Source organism: Chelonia mydas, chromosome 9 (genome assembly GCF_015237465.2).
Source record: "Chelonia mydas isolate rCheMyd1 chromosome 9, rCheMyd1.pri.v2, whole genome shotgun sequence".
NCBI classification, from domain to species: Eukaryota; Metazoa; Chordata; order Testudines; family Cheloniidae; genus Chelonia; species Chelonia mydas.
Genome location: NC_057855.1, coordinates 6,110,912 through 6,136,057, shown reverse-complemented (window position 1 = coordinate 6,136,057; position 25,146 = coordinate 6,110,912). Strand labels below are relative to the sequence as shown.

Sequence of the window (25,146 nt, the reverse complement as noted above, 5' to 3'; positions counted from 1 at the left end):
TGAGTTTTGATAACCCTAATCTTAGCATGCAGACACCAGGAAAAGGCTTCAAACTCATGTTATAAAACAAAAACTGTATCAAATATGAATTGATGACATAAGCTGTGCAACTGGTTTATAGAAAGAAATGTTTCCTACCAAAGAAACTCATAGGACTCAGTCATGAGTCAGCCTATGCGCCCATGCAGAGGAAGAAGCAAGCATAAGAGGCCCACTTACTCCTCTGTGTGGGCTTGCCACATGAAGAGTCATAACATGGGCAGTGATCACAGCTCTCCATCCAGCCAAGCAGGCAGAGAGTGAAGAGGCATTACCAGAACAGAAGGGGCATTACCGCCATGCCCCCACTACAAGGACCAATGGAGCCATGTTGGTGTGCTGGGGGAAAGGAAGCTGTACTAGGAAAAGGGATGGTGCAACTCGTGTCCACTGAAGCTAGGATTTGTAGAGTCATAATTTGGTCCCTGTTTTGTTCCTGGGGCTACGCAACTAGGTGCTGCCCCTTACGAAAGGCTGAGAGGTACCAGTCTAGCCATGAGTGAGCTGTGCTGAGCAAAAATAGGGCCAGTAATCTTGTCAGACCTCTGTTACTATGCAGATTAGGCCTCCCACTGCGGCTTAAATGACACTGCTAGAGAAATGATGATGCTTTTTTAAATAAAATAAAGCATGTAGCATAATTTGTTTAGTAAAATAATTATCTCTGGGACTCCTGAAAGCTCTGAAAATATTCCAGTGAAGTGGGTTTCTGAGAAAGACCGAGGATTTACTGGTTGCCCAGAGAGAGGTCATGTCAGAATTGTGCCTCAGACAATGATATACTATCCACATTATATTAAATAATGATGATCTGGTAAACAAGCAGGTCAGTAGGTACCAAATATTTAGACTGCTGTCCTAACATTTGGTATAACTTTTTTTAAAATGACTTTTCTGAATGTGGTGTGTCAACATTTCCCAGGGTAAGTAATACAACTTAGTAACATTACGGTGATTACACAGCAAACAAGCAGCATGCTGCTTCAACAAAATTACTATAAAAAGGGCAGTCTAATTTAATGATCTTTAAAACATTTTTCAAAAGGATACATATAAAGTGAGAAGTCTTGGGGCATGACTGGCTTTGAGAGTCAGAGACAGGAACTTTTCCAACCTCGTCTTTAACTCCGGCATCCAAGAATCCTTGAAAAGAAAAAACAAAAAATTACAGCTGGAGTCATAGCAACTTCCAGCAGCAAGCAACACAGCCAGCACTGCAGTGAAAAACTGTGCCTCTAATGTTATGAAAGCTAGCCTGCTTGATGAGTGGCTCATACGCATGCAAGAAAATGACAAGTCAACTCAACGATAATCCTAAATATTTCATTTATAATATTTTATTATTATTTTATTATTTAGTCATATATAATATTTTATTTCAATTTTAAAATAGCTACCCAAAAACAGACATACTGAATGTGCATGGAACACAAGGCATTAAATTGCAAAAATGAAAATAAATCAGGCCAAAAAATTAAAGCCGAATGAGAAAAGTTCATTTATTTATAATGGAACATAATAATGAACCCTTGCTAATTCTTCAGCTTTAATGAACAAAGCTATAGAAATCATCGTATTAATTTTTCATAGTTGACTCAGTCTGGAATTTAAGTTTACGTTTTGTCATTAGACTATCAAAGGCCATGGCCTTACGTCAGTGAATCAGAATACAACATTTCTATAAGAGGTTTGGATTCCAAGAACTTGTAAGAAAACTGGACTAATCCACGAATCATCCGCTGTTTGGAATGCAGTTTTCTTTCTGACAGATACATCTTCCCCTAAACACCAGAAAACACAGTGAATTGGGGGGAAAAACAACAATCTTTGTTTCTTAAAAATTCCATACCAACTATCCCTTTCCTCAGTCATCACCCTCCATCCAATCGGGTTTCTGCTTGCTGAAAAGGTACCTAACAGGTGAACAGTTGATATTTTTCAACAAGCAGCAAAAACTTCCTGAGATTTGCTGTTCTGTGTGTTCAGAGCTGCTCTTACATCTCAAGTTTCCCTGGGTTTCACCAGGTTGGAAACGATACAGGATTCACATTTGCCAGGTTTGCGAGTCTGAACTCAAGACAATGATGCACCATTGAATACTATACAGTATTGCCAGGTATACAATATGTGCATATTACATACCTTTCGGCCTATTACATTTCAATATATCTCACACCAGAGGCAACATGCGGGGGTGCATGTAGGGTCACATGCCCCCCTCAGGTTGCTGTGAGCACCAAGTTGCCCTTGCAGGGCTCAGAGTGAACTGACCCTATGGCCCCACAAGAAGCCCATGGCCGGGCGCTGTATGAAATGCCACAGAGGCCCAATGCACCCCCTTCAGCTCCTGGCCCTTTACCACAGCTCAGCGGGCCTCTCCAAAGCTTGCACTGCTCAGCCTGCTGGGGGAAGGAGGGCTCTGTTCTTCTCACACTACGCCTCACTAGTTTCCAGCTTGCTCGGCTCCTCTCCCCGGCAGCCAGACCCAGGTGGGAAGCGGAGGGAGCAGGACAGAGCCATTTCTGCCAGGTGAGGATGGCCACTCCAGGTCACTGCTTCTGTGCAGCATGCGAGAGCCCGGCTGGGAAGGCAGTGGCAGGGGTCCGCACAGCAAGTAACACTAGCGGGGCGAAAACAGCAGCCCCGGGTCAAGCACGGGAGGGGGCTGGAGGGTGGTCGTTGGAGAAAGCACCGGGAACAGGTTCCCTGTGCTCAACCAGAGTAGGGGCATTGCTCATTCTCCTCCCCCTGCTGAGGTGTCCATGAGGGTGTGGAAGCTCCGGGGAAAAATTTTATTGCTGTGAGGTCCCCGCCCAGGGCCCATGCTGGTCCAGCAACACATACTCCCCACTCTTGCAGACCCAGCCCCCAAAAGCCAGCATAATTGGCTGCCCTGGCTCAGGGAAGTGAGGCTGGAAGGTTCCTGTATCCAGAGGCAACGCACTGGGCATTCACTTGCCCCCCAAACCTGTAAATTGGGCCCCCCTGCTCTTAACACTTACATGTCGCCTCTGCGAGCACTTTAGACAATACATTTAGTCCTTTTCCAGAACAATAGGATTCTATTTAAAAAAAATCTGGTCTCTATCATTAACAATACTTAGTGACTCTTTTTTGTTTTTGTTTGTTTTAACTTTGGAATTGAGCAACTGACTTGTTTTCAAGGAGGCATGTTAATTGTATGATTCCACAGAAGCTGTGAGTGACTAAGCATTAAGATCTTGGACAGTGAGATCCTGGAGATAAATGAAATGTTTCTCCTAGAATAGCATGCAAAAAGGCTGCTGAACAGAATTCAGAAAGTAATCAGATCCCATCTCTGAAACCAACTAGCCCTTTGCCTTTTCTCATTATTTGCATCAAGTCCAAAAGGAAGCGGCAGAATGTTCCTTTTCTGGTTTCAATCTGACTTAGCAGTGGATAGCGAGTTGCCAAATGCATGCAGTCTTCCCAAGGGTCAAGCCAGCACCACTAGCGTCATCTAGACATCCTTTCCTAACCATCAAGCTGGGCAGGTACCTGGAAGTGGGTTTACATATAGGCCGTTCCCCGCCACACACCCCGCACCCCCTCTATTAAGTCAATAGGGTAATTGATGTAAAAGCTCCAAACTAAAAGAGATGCGGAAAGATCAAATCTACCTATGAAGTTTAACCCTAATCCCATTCTTATTTTCTTCCCACCTTGCCTCTGCAGTGACAGAAGATGTAAATTCTGAAACAGCCATACAAGGGCAAAGGCCAAACATGTCTAGCTGACAAAGTGCTCTCAGGAACGACATCGGTATGACAAAGTTGTTAAACATAGCTATAGAGTCTCAATTTTTTGGAAAGGAAGTTCCATGTAATGCTGCTACAAAAGTCATAGGAAATGTTGGATGGATATGTTGGGGGACAGTTGCATTCTCATCATTTTCTGGAGGGAGGACTACTTATGAAATAGAGTTTTCCCTCTTCTCCCCATTAACTTAGGAGGCTTGGGTTCATTTCTCAAAATGTATTTCCAACAGGCTCCTTACACATAAGCCATGTCTACACTACCACTTATAAAGAATCTGGTGGCACCTTAAAGAGGAACAGATTTATTTGAGCATAAGCTTTCGTGGGTAAAAACCTCACTTCTTCAGATGCATGGCACAGAAGTGAGGTTTTTACCCACAAAACTTATGCTCAAATAAATCTGTTAGTCTTTAAGGTGCCACCGGACTCCTTGTTGTTTTTGTGGATACAGACTAACACTGCTACCCCCTGATACTTGACTACCACTTATGTCTCTCAGGGGTCTGAAAAAAAAAAAAACAAAACCAAAACACCACACCCCTGAGCAACATAAGTTTAGCCAGCATAAGTGGTAGTGTGCACAGCGCTACGATGGCGGGAGAGCTTCTCCTGCTAATACAGCTACCGGCACTCGTTGAGGTGGTTTTATGAGGTCTACAGGAGAGTTCTCTCCCATTGGCATAGAGCGGCTACACAAGCTATCTTACAGAGGCGCAGCTGTATCAGTGTGCTACTGTAAGCTTGCTAGTGTAGACATGGCCTTAGTTATCAGGCTTTTCACTGAGCTTTGGGACCCAGAAACAGTGGGTTTTGTTGGGCAGCAACGCAAAAGTAGTATGAAACATAGATCAGTGTTCCCACATTGTTCCCCACAGGTATCTGCATTTCAGAGGCAAGTGGGACAGTGATCCTATTTATGAACACACCGTCTGTGAAACACTTTGGGGTCATTCAGTACACAAGCCTATGCAAGTGACTGGAAAACATTACTATGTTATTAACAGCGCTTATACTGCATCTCACCACAAATATCCTTTTTATGGTTTACAGTTTCGGCAGAAGGAAAAAATAAAAAGCATTACCATACTAAACAGTACTCAGCATCCATCCACCCTGTGAGAAAAATCATTATTACCAAAATCTGTGCAAAACAAATATTTACCTGAAAAAGTTCTTTAAATGATGGGTGGACCATGGGGTTGGGAACAAAAGGCAAAGCATAGAAGGGGAGGAATTCTGTGGTCTGGCTCAGTGCAGCCCCTTTCGTCTCCAGGTATGTTTTAAAGTGAGAAATCCTTTCATCAAAGTCAGCTTTGTCCTAGGAAACAAAGAAACAGGCGTCATTATTTAGAAGACAACTTCTATGGGTGTTTAAGGGGGCTGGCAGCTACAAGTGAAGACGAAATTCAACATCAAGCACTAATTCTCCATCCCACAGTACCTGCTGACCAAGTACGGCTAAGTGCTTCTCAGTGGCCAGCCCAGGGAACAGCACTCAGTCTAGCTAGTTAGAGAGCATTTCACCTGGTCACTTATCCAAAAGGAAAGGACAGAAGGGATGTTAGGACAACGGAGCCAAGAGAAATAAGGGAGGGCCACTTGCTTTATGAGCAAAACAGTCTTGAGCACTTGGAGCAGATTTCTGCAGGTCAAGTGCCATATCCGCATTCAGCAAGTGGAGAGGAAGTCACTACTTGATTTTAAACATGTTAAATAAGCCATCTCTTGTATCTCTGGCAAGCATGGTATAGTGAAAGCCACACAGGAACAAAATCAATGGGTCAAAAAATCATCCTCAATATCACATAGAATATATTTTGCTGGTAGATATTTATTTCATAAACTGCTTTAAAAAGAAGCACTGTGCTAAACCTAGAAGAGATAACTGTTGATTAAAAAAAAACAAACATTTTTACTAACAATCATTCTCACTTAAGCCACTAAACACCACATTAGTTACTGACAGAATTTTTAAAATATAATTTACTTTTCATCGACTTCTCTCAGATTGATTGGACAATTAAAAATAAAAAAATAAAAAAAGACTACTCAGTTTCATCTGCTGGCTGCTTGCACCATTGCACTTGTGCATTGTTTAGAATAGATCATACACAGTGCCTGAGACTATTTGGGGATGTCTACACTACAAACAAACACCCATGGCGGACCCACATCAGCTGACTCAGGCACATGGGGCTTGAATTACGGGGCTGTTTTATTGCGGTCCCAGAGTCCAGGCTCCAGCCAAAGCCTGAGTCAGCTGATACGGGCTGGTTTGGGTGTTCAATTGCAGTGTAAACATACCCTTTGCTTTTTATACATTTTTTCCAGATGAATATATTTTAAATTCTTGGGAACATCTCTATTAGAATTAAGCATTTTTTAAACACTTACATTTCGGATCAAATTTTACCTGACAGTGTCCAGTCATAACAAAGCAGAGAAGAAACAAGAGAGAACGCAAAGGCTCACACAGTGGGACATTTATTCTAGCAGATACCAATTCTCACCTATTAAACACTGTGGACAGCTTTGTTAACACTAGGTGGCCCATTTAAACTGACCTTTCACAATCTGATGTGCTACTTTTCTATTGTGTAGTTACTATACATTCCCCTGAAGCTATTCCCATTATAAAGTATCATTACTAGGGTCCAAAATAAATTAATTCTACTATATTATGGTGAGGTACTACATAGTTAAGGTTACAAATGATGTTTACAATACAAAACTGGATTTCGGACCACATTCTAAAAGCTGCAGAAAAGGTGATCTGAACCCAAAATAACAGAAATGGTAGATGAGGCTAAAAAAAGACTTTTTTCACCAAAAAAAATGGAGGTGTCAATCAATCTTGAAATATGGAAGTTTGACATAATGAGGTGTTTTTCCTGTTTGGTAGATTCTGTTCATTAATTTGGTGGTCATATCTTATTTGCCTTGTAGGTTACTGAATGTCCACTGGAATAAAATAAACTCCCATGAATTCAAGGGCAAGATTTTAAAGGTAGACCTCCCTTTGAACTCTTTGGAACCTGACAGTACTCAGCACCTTATAGGATCAGGTTCAAATGAATAATTTCATCTCCACACTTCACTAGCTCAAGGGTCTGCTTTCAAGACAAACTCAAATATAGGCTGCTGTTGAAGGAATGGATTTGCCTGGGAATACCTAAAGACCAATCCATTCTAATCCATTTTGTTTTGGCAAACACCAAGGTTGGAGAAGATACACACAAAAATCAAACTAAGTCCAAACTGAAAAGCAAACCTACAGGCTTGCCCACGGAGTGCTTCAAGAGGTAGATGGCAAAGTGGATGTGAAGATAAAATTCCAGCTTCTGGGCAAGAGGCTCATTGTCTCGGAGTGAAGAGGAAATATGCTCTTCCCAAAGTTCAAAGAAAACTTTCTGCTCTCCATCCTCAAATGCTGTAAGCAGATCCTTCTGCAAAGAAGAAGAGAGTTCATTCAACCCCACATATAGATGGGCAACATTTTCAAAAGTACCTGACTTAGAAGCTTAAGTTCCATTTAAATCCACTTAAATCTCTTAGCTGTTTTTGAAAATTTTACCCAAAGCCTCTCACAATTAGAGAGCTGACACACCACTGAGAGATCACCAAGGAATCAATGCCTGCATGGCAGACACAAAACCCACTTCAACGGGCTTCTGATCTTGTGACTTCAGCCAATGCAAGTGTGTCTGCATCTTATTAAACTTGCCCCCTCCTCAGATATGTCTCTTTTCATTCATTTTCTTTTTTGGTAGCTTCTCCTTCAGGGGTTTGTTTTTCTTAACATCAGCCTCTCTCATCACTTCTATAGAAGTGATCCACAAATGTATATGTCCCTGGACTTTCTCTCTGACTCTCCTTATCCCCCAGCTATCTTCAGGTCTTCACTATCAGCTCCTGGCTGTATGGTAACTACCGCTATGAAATATTTCTAAATATTAGAGCAGGGGTAGGCAACCTATGGCATGCATGCCAAAGGCAGCACAGGAGCTGATTTTCAGTGGCACTCACACTGCCCGGGTCCTGGCCACCAGTCCGGGGGGCTCTGCATTTTAATTTAATTTTAAATGAAGCTTCTTAAACATTTTAAAAACCTTATTTACTTTACATACAACAATAGTTTACTTATATATTATAGACTTATAGAAAGAGACCTTCTAAAAATGTTAAAATGTATTACTAGCACGTGAAACCTTAAATTAGAGAGAATAAATGAATGAAGACGACTTGGGACACCACTTCTGAAAGAACAGGAGTACTTGTGACTCCTTAGAGACTAACACATTTATTCGAGGATAAGCTTTCATGGGCTACAGCCCACTTCATTGGATGCATAGAATGGAACATATAGTAAGAAGATATACATATACATACATACAGAGAACATGAAAAGGTGGAAGTAGCCATACCAACTGTAAGAGGCTAATTAATTAAGATGAGCTAAGGTGCCACAAGTACTCCTGTTCTTTTTGCGGATACAGACTAACATGGCTGCTACCCTGAAACCTGTCACTTCTGAAAGGTTGCTGATCCCTGTACTAGAGTCCTCTGTTTTTCATGTACACTCACCTGACCTTAGACCCCCTACCCTACTACAGTTAGAAACCTTGGGAGTCATCCTAGATTCCAAAATTGCCCGTATCTCTCTGCTCTCCCTGATGAATAAATTTGTCTATCCCCACCTCTAGAACACAACTTAGCTAGAATTCACCCTTACCATCTCCCAGTCTCTGAAAAATAATCCACATTCATGGTTCGATTACTCCTCATCACAATTAATTCAATTTATGGTCTTCTTAAATCCCTATTTACCAAACCTCAGAGAGTTCAGAACACTGCAAGCCTCTCTCTTGTTCTAGAAAACTCAGTCATAACAACCTCTTTCCTCCATCACCTTCACTGGTTTCCCGGCCATCTCCAGATCCAATTAAAAAAATGCCCTCTTGGTTTTCAAAATTATTTGTTAACTTCCTTCATTAAACCTCTTGGCCTTCACATTATCCTACACCTCCACTCACTCACTCTGCTTCTTGTTCATCTCCTTTCCACAACCCTCCAAGGTTGGGAGGCCTTCACATTATTTCCGTTGTCCTATCTCACTCAAAAAAATAATAATAATCACACCTTAAAATCTCTCTGTAAGATGGATATGAAACTCTGCCCAACTTTCACTCACTCCTCATCATTTATCCTTCCCCTTTCCTTCTCTAACTATGATTAGTATGCAAAAAAATAATACGGGGGGTACAGGAAGAAACATTAGATCCAGACGTATCAGTTTATCCATGTCTTCATAATAATGAGGTAGAGTCCCAGGAGCAGAGGGAGTACATAATTCCTGGATATATTTTAATAAGTTAACATGATGGATGGATGTATTTTGTTTTGTAAAGTGTGCCTATCCTATATTCTAGAGCACATTTACAGATAATTTTATCCAGAAACATTCAGAACATTTCAAAATATTAACAACAACATCCTCCTAACCATTAGGAATAACAACTTTGCAACAACCCACTCCTACCCTCCTCATCAACTTGAGACATAACATGACCATCAAGGCCCGTAGCCAGACCATAGTGTCTCGTGATTTTGGGTGCCTCAGCTTTGGGCATCCTATTTGACTTGTCTTAAAGATGCCTGGTTTTATGAAGGTGGGAGTTCAGTAGCGGAGCATGGAAAAAAGCAGATGTTTTGACTCTCTGGCAATGCCGAAAACACAGGAAAGGAGTTCAGTGTTGGTCAAACCAAAACGAAACATTTTCCAAATATTGAAACAAATTAAATTAAATTAAATTAAAAGAGAATTTTGGAACAAAAAGTCATTTTGAACTGAAAAAAATCTAAACGTTTTGATTTTTTCAGAATTTCTTTTTTTTTAAAACCCCAAAATAATTTGACAAAATTGACTGGAATTCATGAAACTTTCAGGTGTTGCTGACTCATCATTATTTGCCAAACAAAAGTTTTGTATGAAAAGTTTCACCCAGCTCTACTGAAAATCAGACCCTTCCAATGAGCGTCAATCTGGAAACCCAAAAACTGAGCCACCCAAATTCATGAGTCGCATTTGAAAATTTAGACCTTGAGTTCTGTAGGACTCTGGTTCCTGATGGGGTGAATTTGAGTTGAGATTCTTTCACTGAAAATACCCTGCTATCAGCCTACTCCTGTTTAAACCAAAAGTTAGCTTAAGCATTTCAGATTATTTCAACTGATGTAATAGTACAGTGCTCTCTACCTGTTCTGATCATTAGCTAGTCAAACCAAATATAAAAGATTTGTTACCTGGATAATCAAAGCCTTTGAGTCTCTCAAGGAACCACCTGCTGTTTTAGGTAATGGCTTCCCTTTTATTTTACATTCCTTTGTAAACGTTTTCACTGTGTCTTCAAACTCTGCAAAGTCTAAATACTAAAGACACAAGAACACACATAGATAACAAACTCTAAGCTTTTTAATGTTTAAAACAGTGACCAATGAATAGCCAAACTTATTTAAAGGTTTGCTACAAAGCTTTACTATAGTCAGTTGATTTTTTTTAAAATCAAGAAAAGCAACTAATAACCAGTAATGCAACAGTTTTTTTAAGCTTGGTTGAACAGATAGTCACATAACTTTATTGTAATTAACACTTTCTGAAGGTATCGTCATCTACAGGTAATGGGACCTCTAGCTTCAAGAGAATCAGACAAATGTTGTGGCTGAATTTTAAAAGATCTGATAATTTTACCATCACTCATAATATCTTAACTTAAGCAAACCACATTCTTCAGGCCAAGCTGCAAAAGGTCCAGAAAGATTTCTCCCTCCTCCATCCAAAATGTACAAAACTAGCCACATTACAGGGTTTGGGGGAGATTTGCCTGCCTCTGAAGTATTAGCCAGTGTTAGAGGCAGGACACACATTTGGATGGAACAACAATCTGGTGCGTCCAATTATGGAAAATCCTGTGTTTGGCTTTACCATTTCATGAGAAATTCATAAAGTACAAATATAGACTAAAAACTGTTGGTATGAAAGTGTAAAAAGAGAGAAACCAAATCACAAGAGTGAAGCCTCTGTCACCAGAGTAAGGAGAAAAGATATGTCAATTACGTGATGAAGCAAGTTGTATGTACTGTTTGTGGCACAGGGCTAAACAGGTGGCTGTACCACAGCAAAGCCTTAACTTAAAACTAATTTAAAAGAGAAAATTCTTATCTGTGTTATTGATACCGAGAAGATTAAAATTTAAATAATGTATGTTGATGTTTCACCATTCATGCTGTTTTCTTGTTTGTTACATTTTGGATATACCCCAATCCTATAAAGACTTATACACTTTATTCAACTTCATACACTGCAAATAGTCCCACTGAAGGCACTAATCACAGTGTATAATGTTAAGTATATATTTTAACTCTTTGTAGGATCAGAGCCTCACGTTAGACAATAACAGGGGACTGGTACATTTCACTTTCTAATTCTCAGGTACTAGTATATTTGGTCTGTGAGTCTAACACCACAGCGAAGGATTAAACAAATGCTTTTCACTGTTTATTTTAAAAATTTCATTAACACAATTCTATTTATGTTATGTTTTGCAAATCCTTTTTAAAATGAAACCTTTTGGGTCCAAAGTTAGTTGATAGTGTTCCTTTAACTAAGGTCCTGATTTTGCAATGAGCTCCATGCAAGCAGTGAGTGCCCCATCAGTGGGACTCCATACAGCCGCAAGCATCTACTCACATAGAGTAATGGCAGCATCAATGCCTAACAGTTACAAATCTGCCCCTTCCCCCATCCCTAAATGCAGGCACCAGATGATTTCTTCTTTTTTATTCCGTAGTAAACATCTACCTCTTTCACCAGCCCAAGTAACTCGGCTTCATAAGCTAGGACGTCTCCCATCATTAAAGGTTACTGCTGAGTCTCACTGAAGAAAGACCTACAAGTCATCAAAACACATTGAATTATTAATACCACTAGTTATCTATCATTCACACGTTATCTATCAGAATGTTTCCCAAACAGTGGGTCCCGGCCCAGTGAGTCACCAGAAGGTTCTAGATGGGTTGCAGGCCCAATGCAGAAGGGAGGCCCCAGGAAAGGGGGTTTGTGGAGAAAGCGCCCATCCCCCCAATCATCAGGAAGCAGAGACTCCTGTCTCCTGGAGCTTGGCCTGGCTCCCCACTCCAGGCATTGAGACCTGGTACACAGGGTTGCACCGCCACTGATTTGGCTCAGCCAAACCTGAGCGTCACTGAAACCCTGTGTGCCAGGTCCCAAAGCCAGGAGCAAGGAGCTGAGCCCAGCTTCATGGGACAGAAAGTGCCACCATGGGCTGAGTGCCTGAGTGCAGGACAGGCTTGCTCTCCAACCAACCAATCCACCCACCACCACCCCGCAGCCTCCCTTCTGGACCAGGCCATGATTAGGATTGTGGTAATGGGATGGAGGATGATGCTGTGGCAGGGTTGCTGGAACAATTTTTATAGTGGGGGTGCTGAGAGCCGTTGAACCAAACTGTAAATCCTGTGCATAATAGAAACCACTTCAAGCCAGGGGACCCCTGCCCCGCACTGCAACCACTTCAAGTTGCAGCACACCCTGCACCCCTAGTTCCAGCATCTATGTGTTTTGGGTGACCTGTCAGTACCCCATTGGCAAGGCAAGGAGGAGGTAGCAGACGGGAAGGAAAAGGATGTTGGCCTATGATTTTCGCCCCCAGCCCCGCCATGAATTTGGACACTGGGTGGGTCGCATAAAAAGACAAAGTACAGTTGATGGGTCACTTTAATAAAAAGTTTGGGAACACTGGTCCACCTTATTTCCAGTAATGCTCCAAAAAGGAATTCTGTAAATATATCTTCTTGGTGCTCCATATTTCAGCCCCAGTCCTGCAAAGAACCAGCTAGCCCGTCTCCTTGGAGACCCATTGACTCCAGTGGAGAGTCTCACAAATGCAGGGATATGCCTGGCCAGCGCCTTAGCAGATTGGGGGCCTAAATCTCCATTAAAGACCTTCATACGAAATTAGATCAGTTTACATCAGCAAAGCAGGTTCAACCGCATACCCGGAAACTAGCCGGTGCTAGTAAATCAACGTCACCATGGATAAATGGGGGCATAAGAACACAGGTGGCGGTTTTGACAATGGCACAATAGTGAGAATCTTTATTGGTTCCTGTTGTACAAAACGTAAACGTGTGCGCGCGCAGGGAAAAGCACGGATGCCGTAGCCGGCTGCTAATGGAAGAGTAAAGCCAGACTGAATATTCTAGGCTGGCTGGGCTTGCGGTCACCTGTGGCCAGCGACGCTGTGGTGCCAGCCTTGACCGCTGGTGCTGATGACCCACAAAGCAGAATATGAGCTAGACCCCCGCCCCGTACCCCTCAGCCTGGCCATTATTAGTCACCCCCTTTCCCACAGGCAGGGCCGCGGAGCTGGAGCCTGGGAAGAGACTGGATGGAGGAGCGGGGAGAGAAGTGGGGGAGAAGCCCCATTTCTGCGGCACCCCCACTTTGGCTAAGGGCTGGGCCTGAACCTTCCGGGGGAGGGAGGGAGGGAGGGAAGGAAGGGGAGCCCCCCCCCCCCACAGCCACCCCACCCCACGTGGGGAACCCCTCGCCACCAAGGCTGGCGGGGGAAACCCCATCACAGCCACCCACCCCAGGGCAGGCAGGCTGACCCTCATCCCCAGAATGGGCGGGGGGGGCTCCCATTAATCCCGCCCAGGATAGGTGGGGGAAGCCCCCTCCCCAAGAGCTGGAGGGGGGAGCCCGCCCGGGGCGTCCCCCCATCCCTGTAGGCGGGGAGGTCTCGCTACCCGGGGGCCGGAGCCTCCTACCTGCTCCGCTTCGGGTCCGACCAGGCCGCTCCCCGGCCCGCTGCGGTGTTGCCTGGCAACGGCAGCCCCCCCTCCCGTGCTGAGGCCGGGGTCACGTGATACCGCGCAGCCAATCCGGAGGTAGGGGGCGTTGGCCGGGATCATGTGACAGAGAGGGGCCAGGGTGGGAGGGGGCTGGATGCCTGAGGCCGGGGGGGGCTCCCCTGCCCCGCGCAGCTCCCCCTAGCCGAGGGGGGCGGGGGAGCGCCGGGCCGGGCGCCGCCTGTCCCAGCGGGTGTACAGCGCCTAGCACGGCCGAGCCGGGGGGGTTCAGTGGCGCCCGGCGCTGCCCGTGTGCGCAGCCCCGTCCTCAGAGCTCACCGACTGGACAACTCTGGGGGGGGGGCAGCTGAGGAGAGGGGAAGAGACGTGCCCCAGGCTACACAGCTGGCCGGCTGGGAAGAGAATCCGGGGGTCTCACCCCCAGGTCGGTGCCCCTCCCCGCCCCCCGGTGCTGGCCCAGCGCTTCTGAAACTCGAGCCATTCGGAAACAGGCCCTTCGCATTACCCCGCATGGTAAGCAAGAGCCCCCATTGTACAGAGGGGGAAACTGAGGCAGAGAGGGAGCAAAGGGCTGTGTGCAGGGTCACTTCTTAGAAGGGAACCAGGAGGTCCCCCTGACTCCATCATATTCTCACCCCAGCAAGAACAGTGACACTTTTAGCTATTTTATGAATCTCTAACTTTGAATGTGGCAGCCTAACTCAAGGCTAGTCTACACTGGCAGCTCTTTAACGGGGGTGGTCGAGGCAGAGCCCTGGGAGAGAGCCCTCCCAGCACCCTAAACAAACCACCTCCACCAGGGGGGTAGCGCCCAGGCTGGTGCCCTGTCCACACTGGTGCGTTACAGCTCACCCCCCTGAGTGAGAAAGTTGCAGTGCTGTAAATTGCCAGTGTAGACAAGCCCTTTTAAGTATACACAGCGATTGCAGACTCACTTCACATTTGCTGCTCTCCAACCTCTGAAACCACAAGAGCTGCAGGCCTGAATGACATCTTTGTGTTTGCTCCAGAGCTTTCTGATATCCTATACAGCATTGCTCCATGTGGAATTCATGCTTTGCATTAACTAGGAAGGCTCTGTGTTTTCAGTCAGAGGGGCTCTGTCACAGACAGGTTTTTTTGAATACAGGTTATTTTCCCACATTAACATTGTCTGCTACCACAAAAATTAATGTTGGGGGTTTTTTTGCTGACCCTCTGTGATGAGACTGTTCTCTTTAATTCTGTCTCTAACATTACATGAAATTTAATTGTGGGTTGGAATTAGTTTTTTAGAAAAATCTATATCATCCCACATGTCTGTAACCCCTTGCTTTTGGACCTTTCCAGTTAAAATCTACAAACGGCATACACACCTTTCTCTGTTTTCTAGTGCATATGCCTTGCAGATACAGCTTTTAATTACACAGACAGTTTATAAAATATAATATAACACTTCATAACATATACATGTATAACATCTGCCACTGAGTAATAGTATGCTATTGGTGCCAAACAGATGGAAACCATAAAAGTCATTTATATAGTATAAATAGGGCAAGGACTCCCTGCCTTGTTCACTGTATACCTTACAAGTTGCATTTTAGAAAGCCATAGAAAATAAATTGGATGATATTTTATTATTTGACAAATAGCATGTGAGTATGCAGTTAGAATCTCAGAGCATACACACAACATGCAGTATAAAGGGTTGTGCATGCAACCTTAACGTTGCACATTCAAAAAAAAAAAAAAATCAGAAAAAGCCATTGTTAAGGTTCTGTTAATATAGCTCACAGTGGATTGTTTGGAAAAAGATATTACGCAATCTCAAATTAATGGGCCAAATACCACTGGTATGCTCTGTCCTGTTCAGAGAGGCCTGTCTCACTGTGTGCACACTTGCTTTCTGTACAGCCTGGCTCATTGAGAGTGCTTGAGACGCACAGATTCACTGACTCCTAGCCTAGCACTGATTCCCTGGCCTCTCTTCCTTTAAAATGCTAGTAAAAATGGCTCCAAAACTGAACCCAAAGTTTTATGCATGCCCAAAATGCAAGTTTCAAATACTAACAACTATGCAAAATCCAAAACCCACTTTCATGGGAAATCTCAAGGGTACTTTTCCTCAATAAGAGCTATTTCCCGTCCAGCCTTCAGCTTTCTAGCCTTAAGCTATTCAAAACAGTAAGATGACTTTTAATTAATGATCTGTGCGTATTCTTTTTTTCTCATTTTTGATCAGACGTCCCACAAACAGGAGGAAAAAAAAATCACACTTGAGCAGACACCAGATCTAAAAATATCAGCTGATAGGTGAAATTTATAGAAAGTTAGGAGCAACCAGAGACTCGGTTATAATAGACCCACACAACATTCAGGATAGCTATTGCTAACATTCCAGCAACAGCATACCGGGATCGCTATACCACCATTAAAAAGCAGCCATCTCTGCAATGGAAAGAAACTGGGGCAAGGAACTGGGCCAAATCCCCTCTCTTAGGGAAAAGGCCACAGGATGTTTAACAACCACATAGCATAGTCAAGACCTTGTCTGAATAAACCCGGAATGAATCAATACAAGGAAGGGATCACTTAACTGGGTTCCAATTCAACTAAGGTCAAGAGTCATGGAGTTCTCAGGTATAAAGCTATTGTGACTAGAGTCTGTGCCACCAAACTCCTATAGGCATGATGTGATCCAGGTCCCACAAAGAATTTCCAGGTATTTATAGATAAGTTTGACGGGTCTTGAAATGACTACCAGTATCTCAGTGATGGATCAAGCTATTGGGAACACTCCAAGCATATGGACAACTAGGACAGTTGTGCGCAAGAGCTGGTGCCGAGGGTGGTGTGATCAACTAAGAATTAATACAGCTGACAGTTTTTTGTAATACACTTTGTCTTTGCAAAGCAGTCAGCTGCCCCTTCACTGGGGTTTTAAATAGACAAAAGATAACTGTGATGATGGGTGGCAATATAAAACTCTGTGGTAGATTGTCAGTGGAAAACTGCATCAGCCAGCACTGCAATACTGTGAACTGCTGTATATAGTCTGTGTATCAGCTGCTAGAGAAAATGGCACATTTACTAGGTAAACTCATCATCACTTGGCTGTTTACATCTCACTTTAAAAGTATAAATACATATTGGGAACTTTTCTGCTGTTAGAACATGTGGGATTAATGGATATAAATTCCATTATGGCAGATGGGCACATTAGAAAATCCCCAACACATGGGTGGAATAACCATATCAGAAATTACTGCACAATAATCACATTTGACAAGCATTTTCAGTCAAGGGGACTGAGTAATGGAATGAACTTCCAGGGGAAATTAGGTAAACCTGGAGTCTGATCCTCTCTAGGAAATGCTGCGAAATCCTCCTCTTTTTAAAAAAAGCCTCTTCACCGTAGAAAGAATGAGACTCACAACATTGACACCCCCATCTTCCCCAAATCCTCCCCCTCATAACAAAACAAATCAACAGCCAACCCAAAAATATACCTCCAGCACAGATTTTATACCAGAGAGAGATAAGCCAGAAATTCCATGAAGTCCCCCTAGAGATTTTACTATTGCTATTGATTTTACATGGAAGGCCCTCAGATACTGTAGTGATGGACAGCAGAATAAAACCTTAGGGTAGAATCTAGGAGGTACCCAAGGCTGGAACAGTAGGGATTGCTATGGGTCAGGAGGGAGGTGCATTGGCAGAGTTCAGTGAAGGGACCTGGAACAGATTAGCTGGGGATGTTGTGAGTCAGGCAGCGCGGCTGGGGAAGGAGGGAGGACCGGAATAGCACAATATTCTGCAGGTCAATATTAAAATACAGTCACAAAAATGTGGAGACAACTTGCCCAGTGTCGGCCTTCACCATTCCTTCCTCAAGCCAGTGCTAGGGCCTCACCTTTACGAGCAACAGCTTCACTCACTGTGGCACTCCGCCACCTTTTTATGGCTGTTTTAACAGCTATCTCTTGTGTAAATACTGTGTGCTTTTTAATATCCCTGAATTTATTCAGAGTTCAGAAATTCCAGAAACTAGAAACATCTGCCTCTCCTGGCAAATCCGCAAAAGGCTGAAAGGATTGTTGATACTTGTGGGTTATGCTGCTGTGTTGCTGTTCAAAGCTAAAATTACTGTAGGTCCCCTTCTGTTTATTCTAAAAGCAGATGCTTTCCACTGTAAACAGAGAAATCTCTATAACCCTGTGGCTTATTGGAGCATGTTGAAACCATGGAGTTTCTTTTACATTGATAATATTTGCACAGCCTTTAAAGAAAAGGAGTGCACTTTTGGGTGCATTGAGGAAACGGTCTACCTGATGTGCTAAATACAGTGACTTGGGGAAACTAAATTCATATCAGAGAGAAAAGACAGAAGGCAGATAACGTGTTGAGATGGTGTTTGCTCTGATGCTGTTGTCTTTTTGATCCTACTAAATGCGTTTTTGAAGGAAACTAAAAATATAATGAAGGCAGCCATCTATAGGACTCAAAGGAAAAAGATGCGTAGTCAGCTACAGAAAGGGGGTGTTCTGTGCAAAGTGACCTCTCATTTTCCAGCACCTGCCATATAATCTCCTGTACTCTGGAATGTTGCAGGTGTTGAAGCTGCATTAGTTTGTGGTATGCTACACAGCATATAAAAGGAATAAAGGTTTGCTTTGATAGTGTATTGTGTGATTTCTTCAGCCCCCTCCATGCCCGAACAATCTCCGTGCTCAATCTGTTTATTGAAGTATACACAAGTCCTACACAAATCTATAGTTCAAAGCTAGAGAACATGAAATCACTTGGTTAGACAAAGGCAGAAAACAGCCCATAAATAAAAGTCCTGCAAGTTCCTTCCCTGCCCAAATATTTAAGAAGAAATCAAAGTAACTGAGCAAAAACCAGAGATGACACTTCCAACTTACTGAACTGCTTAATAGTGATAACACCACATAGCACGTCTATAGTACATTTAATTAGGAGCCCAAACTGCCAACAGCAGGAGCCTCCACTCTTAGCCCTAGGCGGTCGACAGCGGAAAGTCACAGAAAAGTAATAATGGATCTTACTGCTTCAAATAATAAGGTCCCCTGCGATTTTCCATGGCTTGTCCTCAACTCAGTCACAATTTTTTGACAATCATCCTGCGATTCAAGTAGGGCCTTACTCATGAGTCAGTGCCAGAATGCAGATAAGAAGCCAGGTTTCCTGACAGCCAGAGTACTGTTCTAACCACTAGACTCCACTGCCTTAATCAAATTGGTCAGTGAATCCTAAACATTTCACACAATGCTGTGGAATATTTTGGATGAAAAATATAATTCTACACCCCGCTCTTAGAACACACACCTGGGCCCAGACATAACGGAGGTTGAGTGGGTAGTTCTGGGGGAATTCTGGACCACTGCGCAATGCAGAATTGGTGCAGAATTAATGTTCTGCACAGAATTTCCTTTTCCCGCCCTGCAGAACTGCTGCCCGCCAGTGGGGGCCGCTGGACCTGGCAGAGCCCAGCTCTCCAGCCCACAAATAGAACACACTGCTGTGGGGAGGGAGGCAGGAGCTGGAGGGTTCCCAGCAGCTGCAGTTCCCAGCATGCAGGAAACGCTGTACAAGCCCAGGACTCTGCATCAGGCTGTTTATCATCCCTCTGCATCCATGCGGGAGAAGGGGGTGGGTGTCTGGGCCGGGAGTGCCCAGCAACTGGGCTCTGGGAGAGAGAAAGTATGGGTGTCTGGGCCTGGGACAGGATGAGGCTGTCTGGCCTGGGGGACACCCAACAGCTAGGCTCTGGGAAGAGCGGGTGTGGGAGTCTGGACTGGGGGGTTGCCGCAGCTGGGCTCTAGGGGGGAGGGAGTGTGGATGTCTGGCCCTGCGGCTGGGCTCTGGGGGGAAAGGGGAAGAGAAACAAAAACTGGGTTGTCATAGGGATTTCTTTAACTCTCTACTCCTGGGGGAATTTTTTTGTTGTCTGTAATGTTACAGACATAGTTGCTAACAGGTATTTTGAAATAAATTACCTAAATACAGTAACTCCTTGCTTAATGTTGTAGTTATGTTCCTGAAAAATGTGACTTTAAGCAAAACGATGTTAAGCAAATCCAATTTCCCCATAAGAATTAATGTAAATAGGGGGGTTAGGTTCCAGGGAAAAAATTTTCACCAGACAAAAGACATTATATACATATACAGTATAAGTTTTAAATTATTTTAAACAAACAATTTAATAGTGTACTCACCAATGATGATTGTGAAGCATGGTTGAGGCAAGGTCATAGCGGGGTCGGGGCGCGGGGCTTGCCCCACTCTGCCCGCCTGGCGCTCTTGCCTGGGAGTGGGGTCGGGGACTTGCCCACTCCCTGGCTGGAATGCCAGGCAGGCGGAACGGGGTAAGCCCCCACACCCCGACCCCACTCCCCAGCTGGAATGCCAGGCAGGCAGAACGGGGCAAGCCCCCACGCCCCGACCCCACTCCCTGGCTGGAAAGCCAGGCGGACGGGCGAACCGGGGCAAGCCAAACAACCTTATAACGGAACATTGCACGAATTTAAATGAGTATGTTCTCTAATAGATCAGCAACCTAATAACGAAACAATGTTAACTGGGACGACTTTAAGTGAGGAGTTACTGTAATTGAAACTGGTGTGATTATATTGTGTTATTTTGAGAAATAAAACATGCATAATTTTGAAGAATTTTAAAATATTGGGCACAGAATTTTTAATTTTTTGGTGCAGAATTCTCCTAAGAATAAGATTGAGCTAGAGCTAGAAACATCATGACATTCACCTGCGCGCATACACACACACACACACACACAATATTTTGTTACCAATAGACTGCACTAATACCACATAATTGTAAAAAATATAGCTAAAACTATCATACACCACCCCAAAACATTGTTTATCTATGGCTCACCTATTTCATGTTTGTGGGAATTCCCCATTCTATATAATTTCTGGGTCTGGTTTGAAATCTATAATATAGAAATGACAGGTACTCCAATAATGATCACTCTAGCTCTGTCATTCTTGGGTAGCTGCAAAGATGACAGCTTCAGTGGATGCAAAATTAATGGTATCAACACTGTTCTCACTGGTAGCAAAAAAAGGTTATCCCAAATTTGTGGCTATCTAAATAATGCAAAACTTGAATTAATTATTTTAAGCTTTTTAAACTCACTTCCTGTTTCAGGAGGCTGGATGGTTTTAAGGTTAGAGCAGTGTGAAACTCAGGAGAACAATTCCTGGCTTTCCACAGACCCACTGTGACCGTGGGCAGTCACTAACTCTCTGTGGCTCAGTTCCCCATCTTTAAAATCGAAATAACTCTTTCTCTCAGGTTGTCTATTTAGATTGTGAACTCTTTGGGGCAGGGACTGTATCTTCCTCTGTGTCTGTACAGCACCAAGGACAATGGGAATTGGGACCTCTGTGTGCTACGGTAATACAAATTATAACTATAATAGGAGGACAATGATACATTTTATGCAACGTGGTTCATTTATTCAGACCATCTCAACCTTGCGGGCTAGACTGGCTCATTTCACAGACCCACCTCCATCCAGCTTCGAACCCTGTGCAACCATTTCCTCCCACCTATCCCAAAGTGAGACCCCACCGGCTGAAAGTTATTTCAGTAGTAAAATTGTTAAACAGTTCTGATACTATAAAGACTTTTAGCCTGTGGGGAAAATGACAGTTCTGAGCCTGGAACAGATCCATTGGACTAATCATGGCCCTGGCTTCCCTGTAACAGTTGTCTCCATTAAGTTACAAGGAGAGTTGGGAGTTTCTCTGTGAGCTTAGCCCCTTTTCTCAATTCCAAAGGTATAGAGCAGTGCTTCTCAAGCTATCTGATGTGGGGGCTGGCATTTTTTTTTTTCCAATGTGCACGCAGACCGGCAGCCGATGGCTCGCTGACCAGCACCAGTCCACGGACCACCACTTTGAGTAGCACTGGTCTAGAGCACCCACTCCCTAAGCAGAGCCTGTTGTCAGATCTGATGCACATGAGTTTTGGGGATGGGCAAGCCAAGCATCCATAAGTAACACTTTCTGCCATCTCCAGTTGGCAGCAGACTCAGTTTCTCTCCTGGTTTTGGTTGTACAAATGTTCATCATGTCCTCTCCGGACTTACAGCAATGCTAAGCCATACACCTGGGCCTTAGGAAATTCCAACTTGTCCAGAACGCTGGTGCTCATCTCAGCAACACGGACCAACTTTGTTCCTCTGGCCAGTGGAATACTCCACCATCAAGGTGAAGCTCATCTGAGCAGGGGACCGAGCTTTCTCAGGGGCCAGTCCCGATGGAACAAACCTCCCCAAGCACTAAGGACCGGCACAAACTTCCCCACCTTCCACTGCCAGTGCCAGGCATGCTGCTTCAACCAGCCTTCTCTGAGGTAAACACAAAGTAGCACGCAGATGTTAAAAAGAACCCTACCGAAACTACACAACACACCCAGTTCTCTTCCCTGGGGAGAAGATGAATGAGAGAATGAACCATGTGATAGATGTTCTTCCCACACTTACTGCCCCGCTGGAAGGTGCTCAGTATAAGAACTTGAATAGAATAGAAATGCAACATAAAAATTGGCCCCCTCTTTCCTTTCTCACTCCCTGCGTCGATCCAAACATACGTTGGATGTGCCAAACCGGGGAGAGTCTGCAGAAACAGGGAGCTGCAGTTCGTCCAGAGGGAGTGGGAATCCATGAGTAATGGGCGCTGCGTCTCTTATATAAACCGTAGGAGGGTTTGGTACCGTGGCCTACAGGCGGCGCAGGGCTGGGAGTTCGCTGCCAGGCAAACCACAGGCTGCTATAAAGCAAATTGCCAGATTGTGAGACTGAAGGTTAGTGGGAGGGGGGGATGGCGAGGGTTAGCTGTCAGGACAGAGAAGAGGAGGAAACGATGTTCACGCGGCTGGCAGACACAGGGCCTTGCAGAGGAAGGCGATGTGTTTGCTTTAGCCATCATTATATTCCCCTGTGCTTTTTCACTCCCTGCTAGTACACAGTGTTTATGATGAAAATACCCCAGGTCACCATGTCCCCATAAAAGTGAATTCAGGCCTCCCAGGGAGGACCCTGGCTTGGATTTTAGCCATAGCAAATGGGCTGCATACTGGGCAGTGTGGCCTAGTGGACAGAACACTGGACGGGGCCTCAGAAGACCTGGGTTCTCTTCCTAGCTCTGCTGCTGGGTGACTCTGGCCTTCCCTGTGTCTCGGTTTCCCCATCTCTAAAATGGGGGGAAATACCAACTTCCTTTGTAAAGTACTTTGAGATCTGCTGATGACAAGAGCTAGGAATTATTACTATAACATACAAATGACAAACTGTGTTTTTAAAGGGACAGTGTCCTCCTGGTTTAGACTCAACATTTAATATTTATGTTTGCAAGGGGGAGGGGTGGAGAAAGGAGTATAACATGGGGGAAGTTACAAAACCTAAAGTGAATAAAAGTGTTTGTATGGATTTGTTTTTCTTTCTTTCTGTCAGTAAAAGTAATTTGGGATTTAAGCATTCTCCTGCACTCTAGCACAGTCCTGCCAACCCTAAGCATTTGAAAATAATGAAAATTATTAAATTATTATTAATAGAATTATAGATTACAAATTAAAATAATACATTTAGTGGGGCTATTAGGTCTGAGCCTTTTGGGGGTTCCATATTCAGGTTTTTCTGCCCAGCTTTGAGAACAAAAACATTTTCTTAAAAAATGTGGAAAGCTGAGATTCTCACAGTCACTTGACTTCCAGGAGCCGGAGGCTCTAAAAAAAGCCAGCAAATATAATGAGACTCACAAGACAATCGTGAGAGTTGGCAAAGCCATGTAGAAAACCCAGACTCATCATCAGCATTCTGCACCAGCACCAGAAAGTGAAATGGACATGAAAGGGGGCGGGTTTCAAACAGTTTCAAAGGCAAAGAGGAAACAAACCACATGCATGGTGAACATTTATTTCCATTGGAATTATTGGCAGTGTTGAGGGATTGCAATGAGAAGAGGGAAGGGGCATGGTGAGCAGGATCCAGGCAGAGACAGAAGGAGATAATGAGGCCAGGAATGGGAGAAGGAAACAAAAGGATGTCAAAGTTGGTTTTGCTAGTAGAACAGAGGGGTTGGGGGAACAAGAGACAAAGTCAAAGATACAGCTAGGCCTGTGTGATGTAGGGCCTTGAATGCAAGGACGAGGAGCTTGGACCTGATACTTCCTATCACAAAGGGAGGTGTGTAAAGAGGGAGGTGATGGAGTCATGCGGATCGGCAAAAAAGATTGATTTAGGCAGCAGCATTTTGGATGGCCTGAGGGAGTATCCAGGTGAGGTGTAACCTGGGTGTAAAACAGGTGTAGATGATAAAACAGCCTGAAGTGATCTGGGATGCAGTGGGTGAGCAAAATGGATGCATCTCACATGCAGAGGGGGTGTAGCAGGGCAAGCAAATATCAGGAGATAAGCAACCATCCCGTCAGATCATCAGAAAGCGTGTACGGTAAAGCACTGCTATTGTCCGTCCATACTACCTCCCTTAGCATGTGAGTGCTCCAAGGGACAGGAGAAAAAACAGAATTCATGAACATCCATCAAGAGAAGGAAATTCCACTTCCCTGCATTGACTCTCCCGATGGTACCAGGGATACTTGCATTAGCCTGGCAGCGATGCCATCCTGTGCCCTGCTCCGGAGCTAACAGCACCAACTCAGACCGTTAGTCCCTGGACGCCTCATGGCCTGTGGCTGAAGAAGTGTTACCCTAGCGGTCACTACGGCGTAGAAGCCCAGCTCGGCAGCCCGCAGTGGAAGGTTGCTGCTGCCCTCCCAGCAAGAAAGAAAACACTGCACAGGGCCCTGGCCATCTATAAATATCTCACCACCGCTGTATTTATAGCCCTACAAGCCTCGTCTGCCTCCAGCCAGAGGAAGGCAACTGCACACCAAGTGCTACAAACGGGCTTTGATCGCTCAAGCAGATTTTCGGTAATACACAAAATACAGGCGCTCTCTGCCTCCTATTTGTGATCTTCCCCCCTCTAATTTACTGCAGCCTTTTTTTAAAGTCAAAGACATAAATGGCCCTTTTAGTCCTTGACTCAAAGCCTTTGGACAGGACAAGCTGCAGCTGCCCTCATTATTTTTAATGGTGCCATAATATTCCGTATGTTCCTTTTCTTGGGTTTGTTTAGCTTTCACAGCGATCCGAAGTGCCGACAGAATTGAAGGGCGGGTTTTATCTGCTGGTTTTCTCCTCCCTCTGTCTCCAGTTTGACATGATTTCGGTCTGGCCTTATCCCAGAGATGCACTGGAGCAGCTAAACCTGAGTGAAATCCGTTTCTGGAGCCAATTGAAGCTCAAGGAGGGATGTTACTGGAGAGATGAGCTGGAATTTCTCTTCCCTGTCGGGATGCAAATATCTCCCACCCTGCCCAGGCTTCTTCTTGAATC

At 44.3% G+C, this 25,146-nt stretch overlaps 1 protein-coding gene across 12 annotated transcripts in view; it reads right to left on the bottom strand.

The window, feature by feature from the left end:
- ARMC9 (armadillo repeat containing 9) overlaps positions 1-13,804 on the bottom strand; it is a 118,651-nt gene extending 104,847 nt beyond the window's left edge. For 5 of the 12 annotated variants that reach the window (XM_043522323.1, XM_043522326.1, XM_037908675.1 and 2 more), the window contains exons 1-6: positions 13,668-13,798; positions 11,677-11,764; positions 10,122-10,247; positions 7,094-7,264; positions 4,981-5,136; positions 1,090-1,182 (exon numbers count right to left, since the gene is read on the bottom strand). In XM_043522323.1, coding sequence (XP_043378258.1) covers positions 1,090-1,182; positions 4,981-5,136; positions 7,094-7,264; positions 10,122-10,247; positions 11,677-11,730 — 600 coding nt within the window. In that variant the 5' untranslated portion in view covers positions 11,731-11,764; positions 13,668-13,798. Of the gene's footprint in view, positions 1-1,089; positions 1,183-4,980; positions 5,137-7,093; positions 7,265-10,121; positions 10,248-11,676; positions 11,765-12,611; positions 13,004-13,667 lie in introns of those variants that run through there. The other 7 variants (XM_043522328.1, XM_043522329.1, XM_043522324.1 and 4 more) reach the window with 5 other exon arrangements.
- Between the last annotated feature and the right edge of the window lie 11,342 nt (positions 13,805-25,146).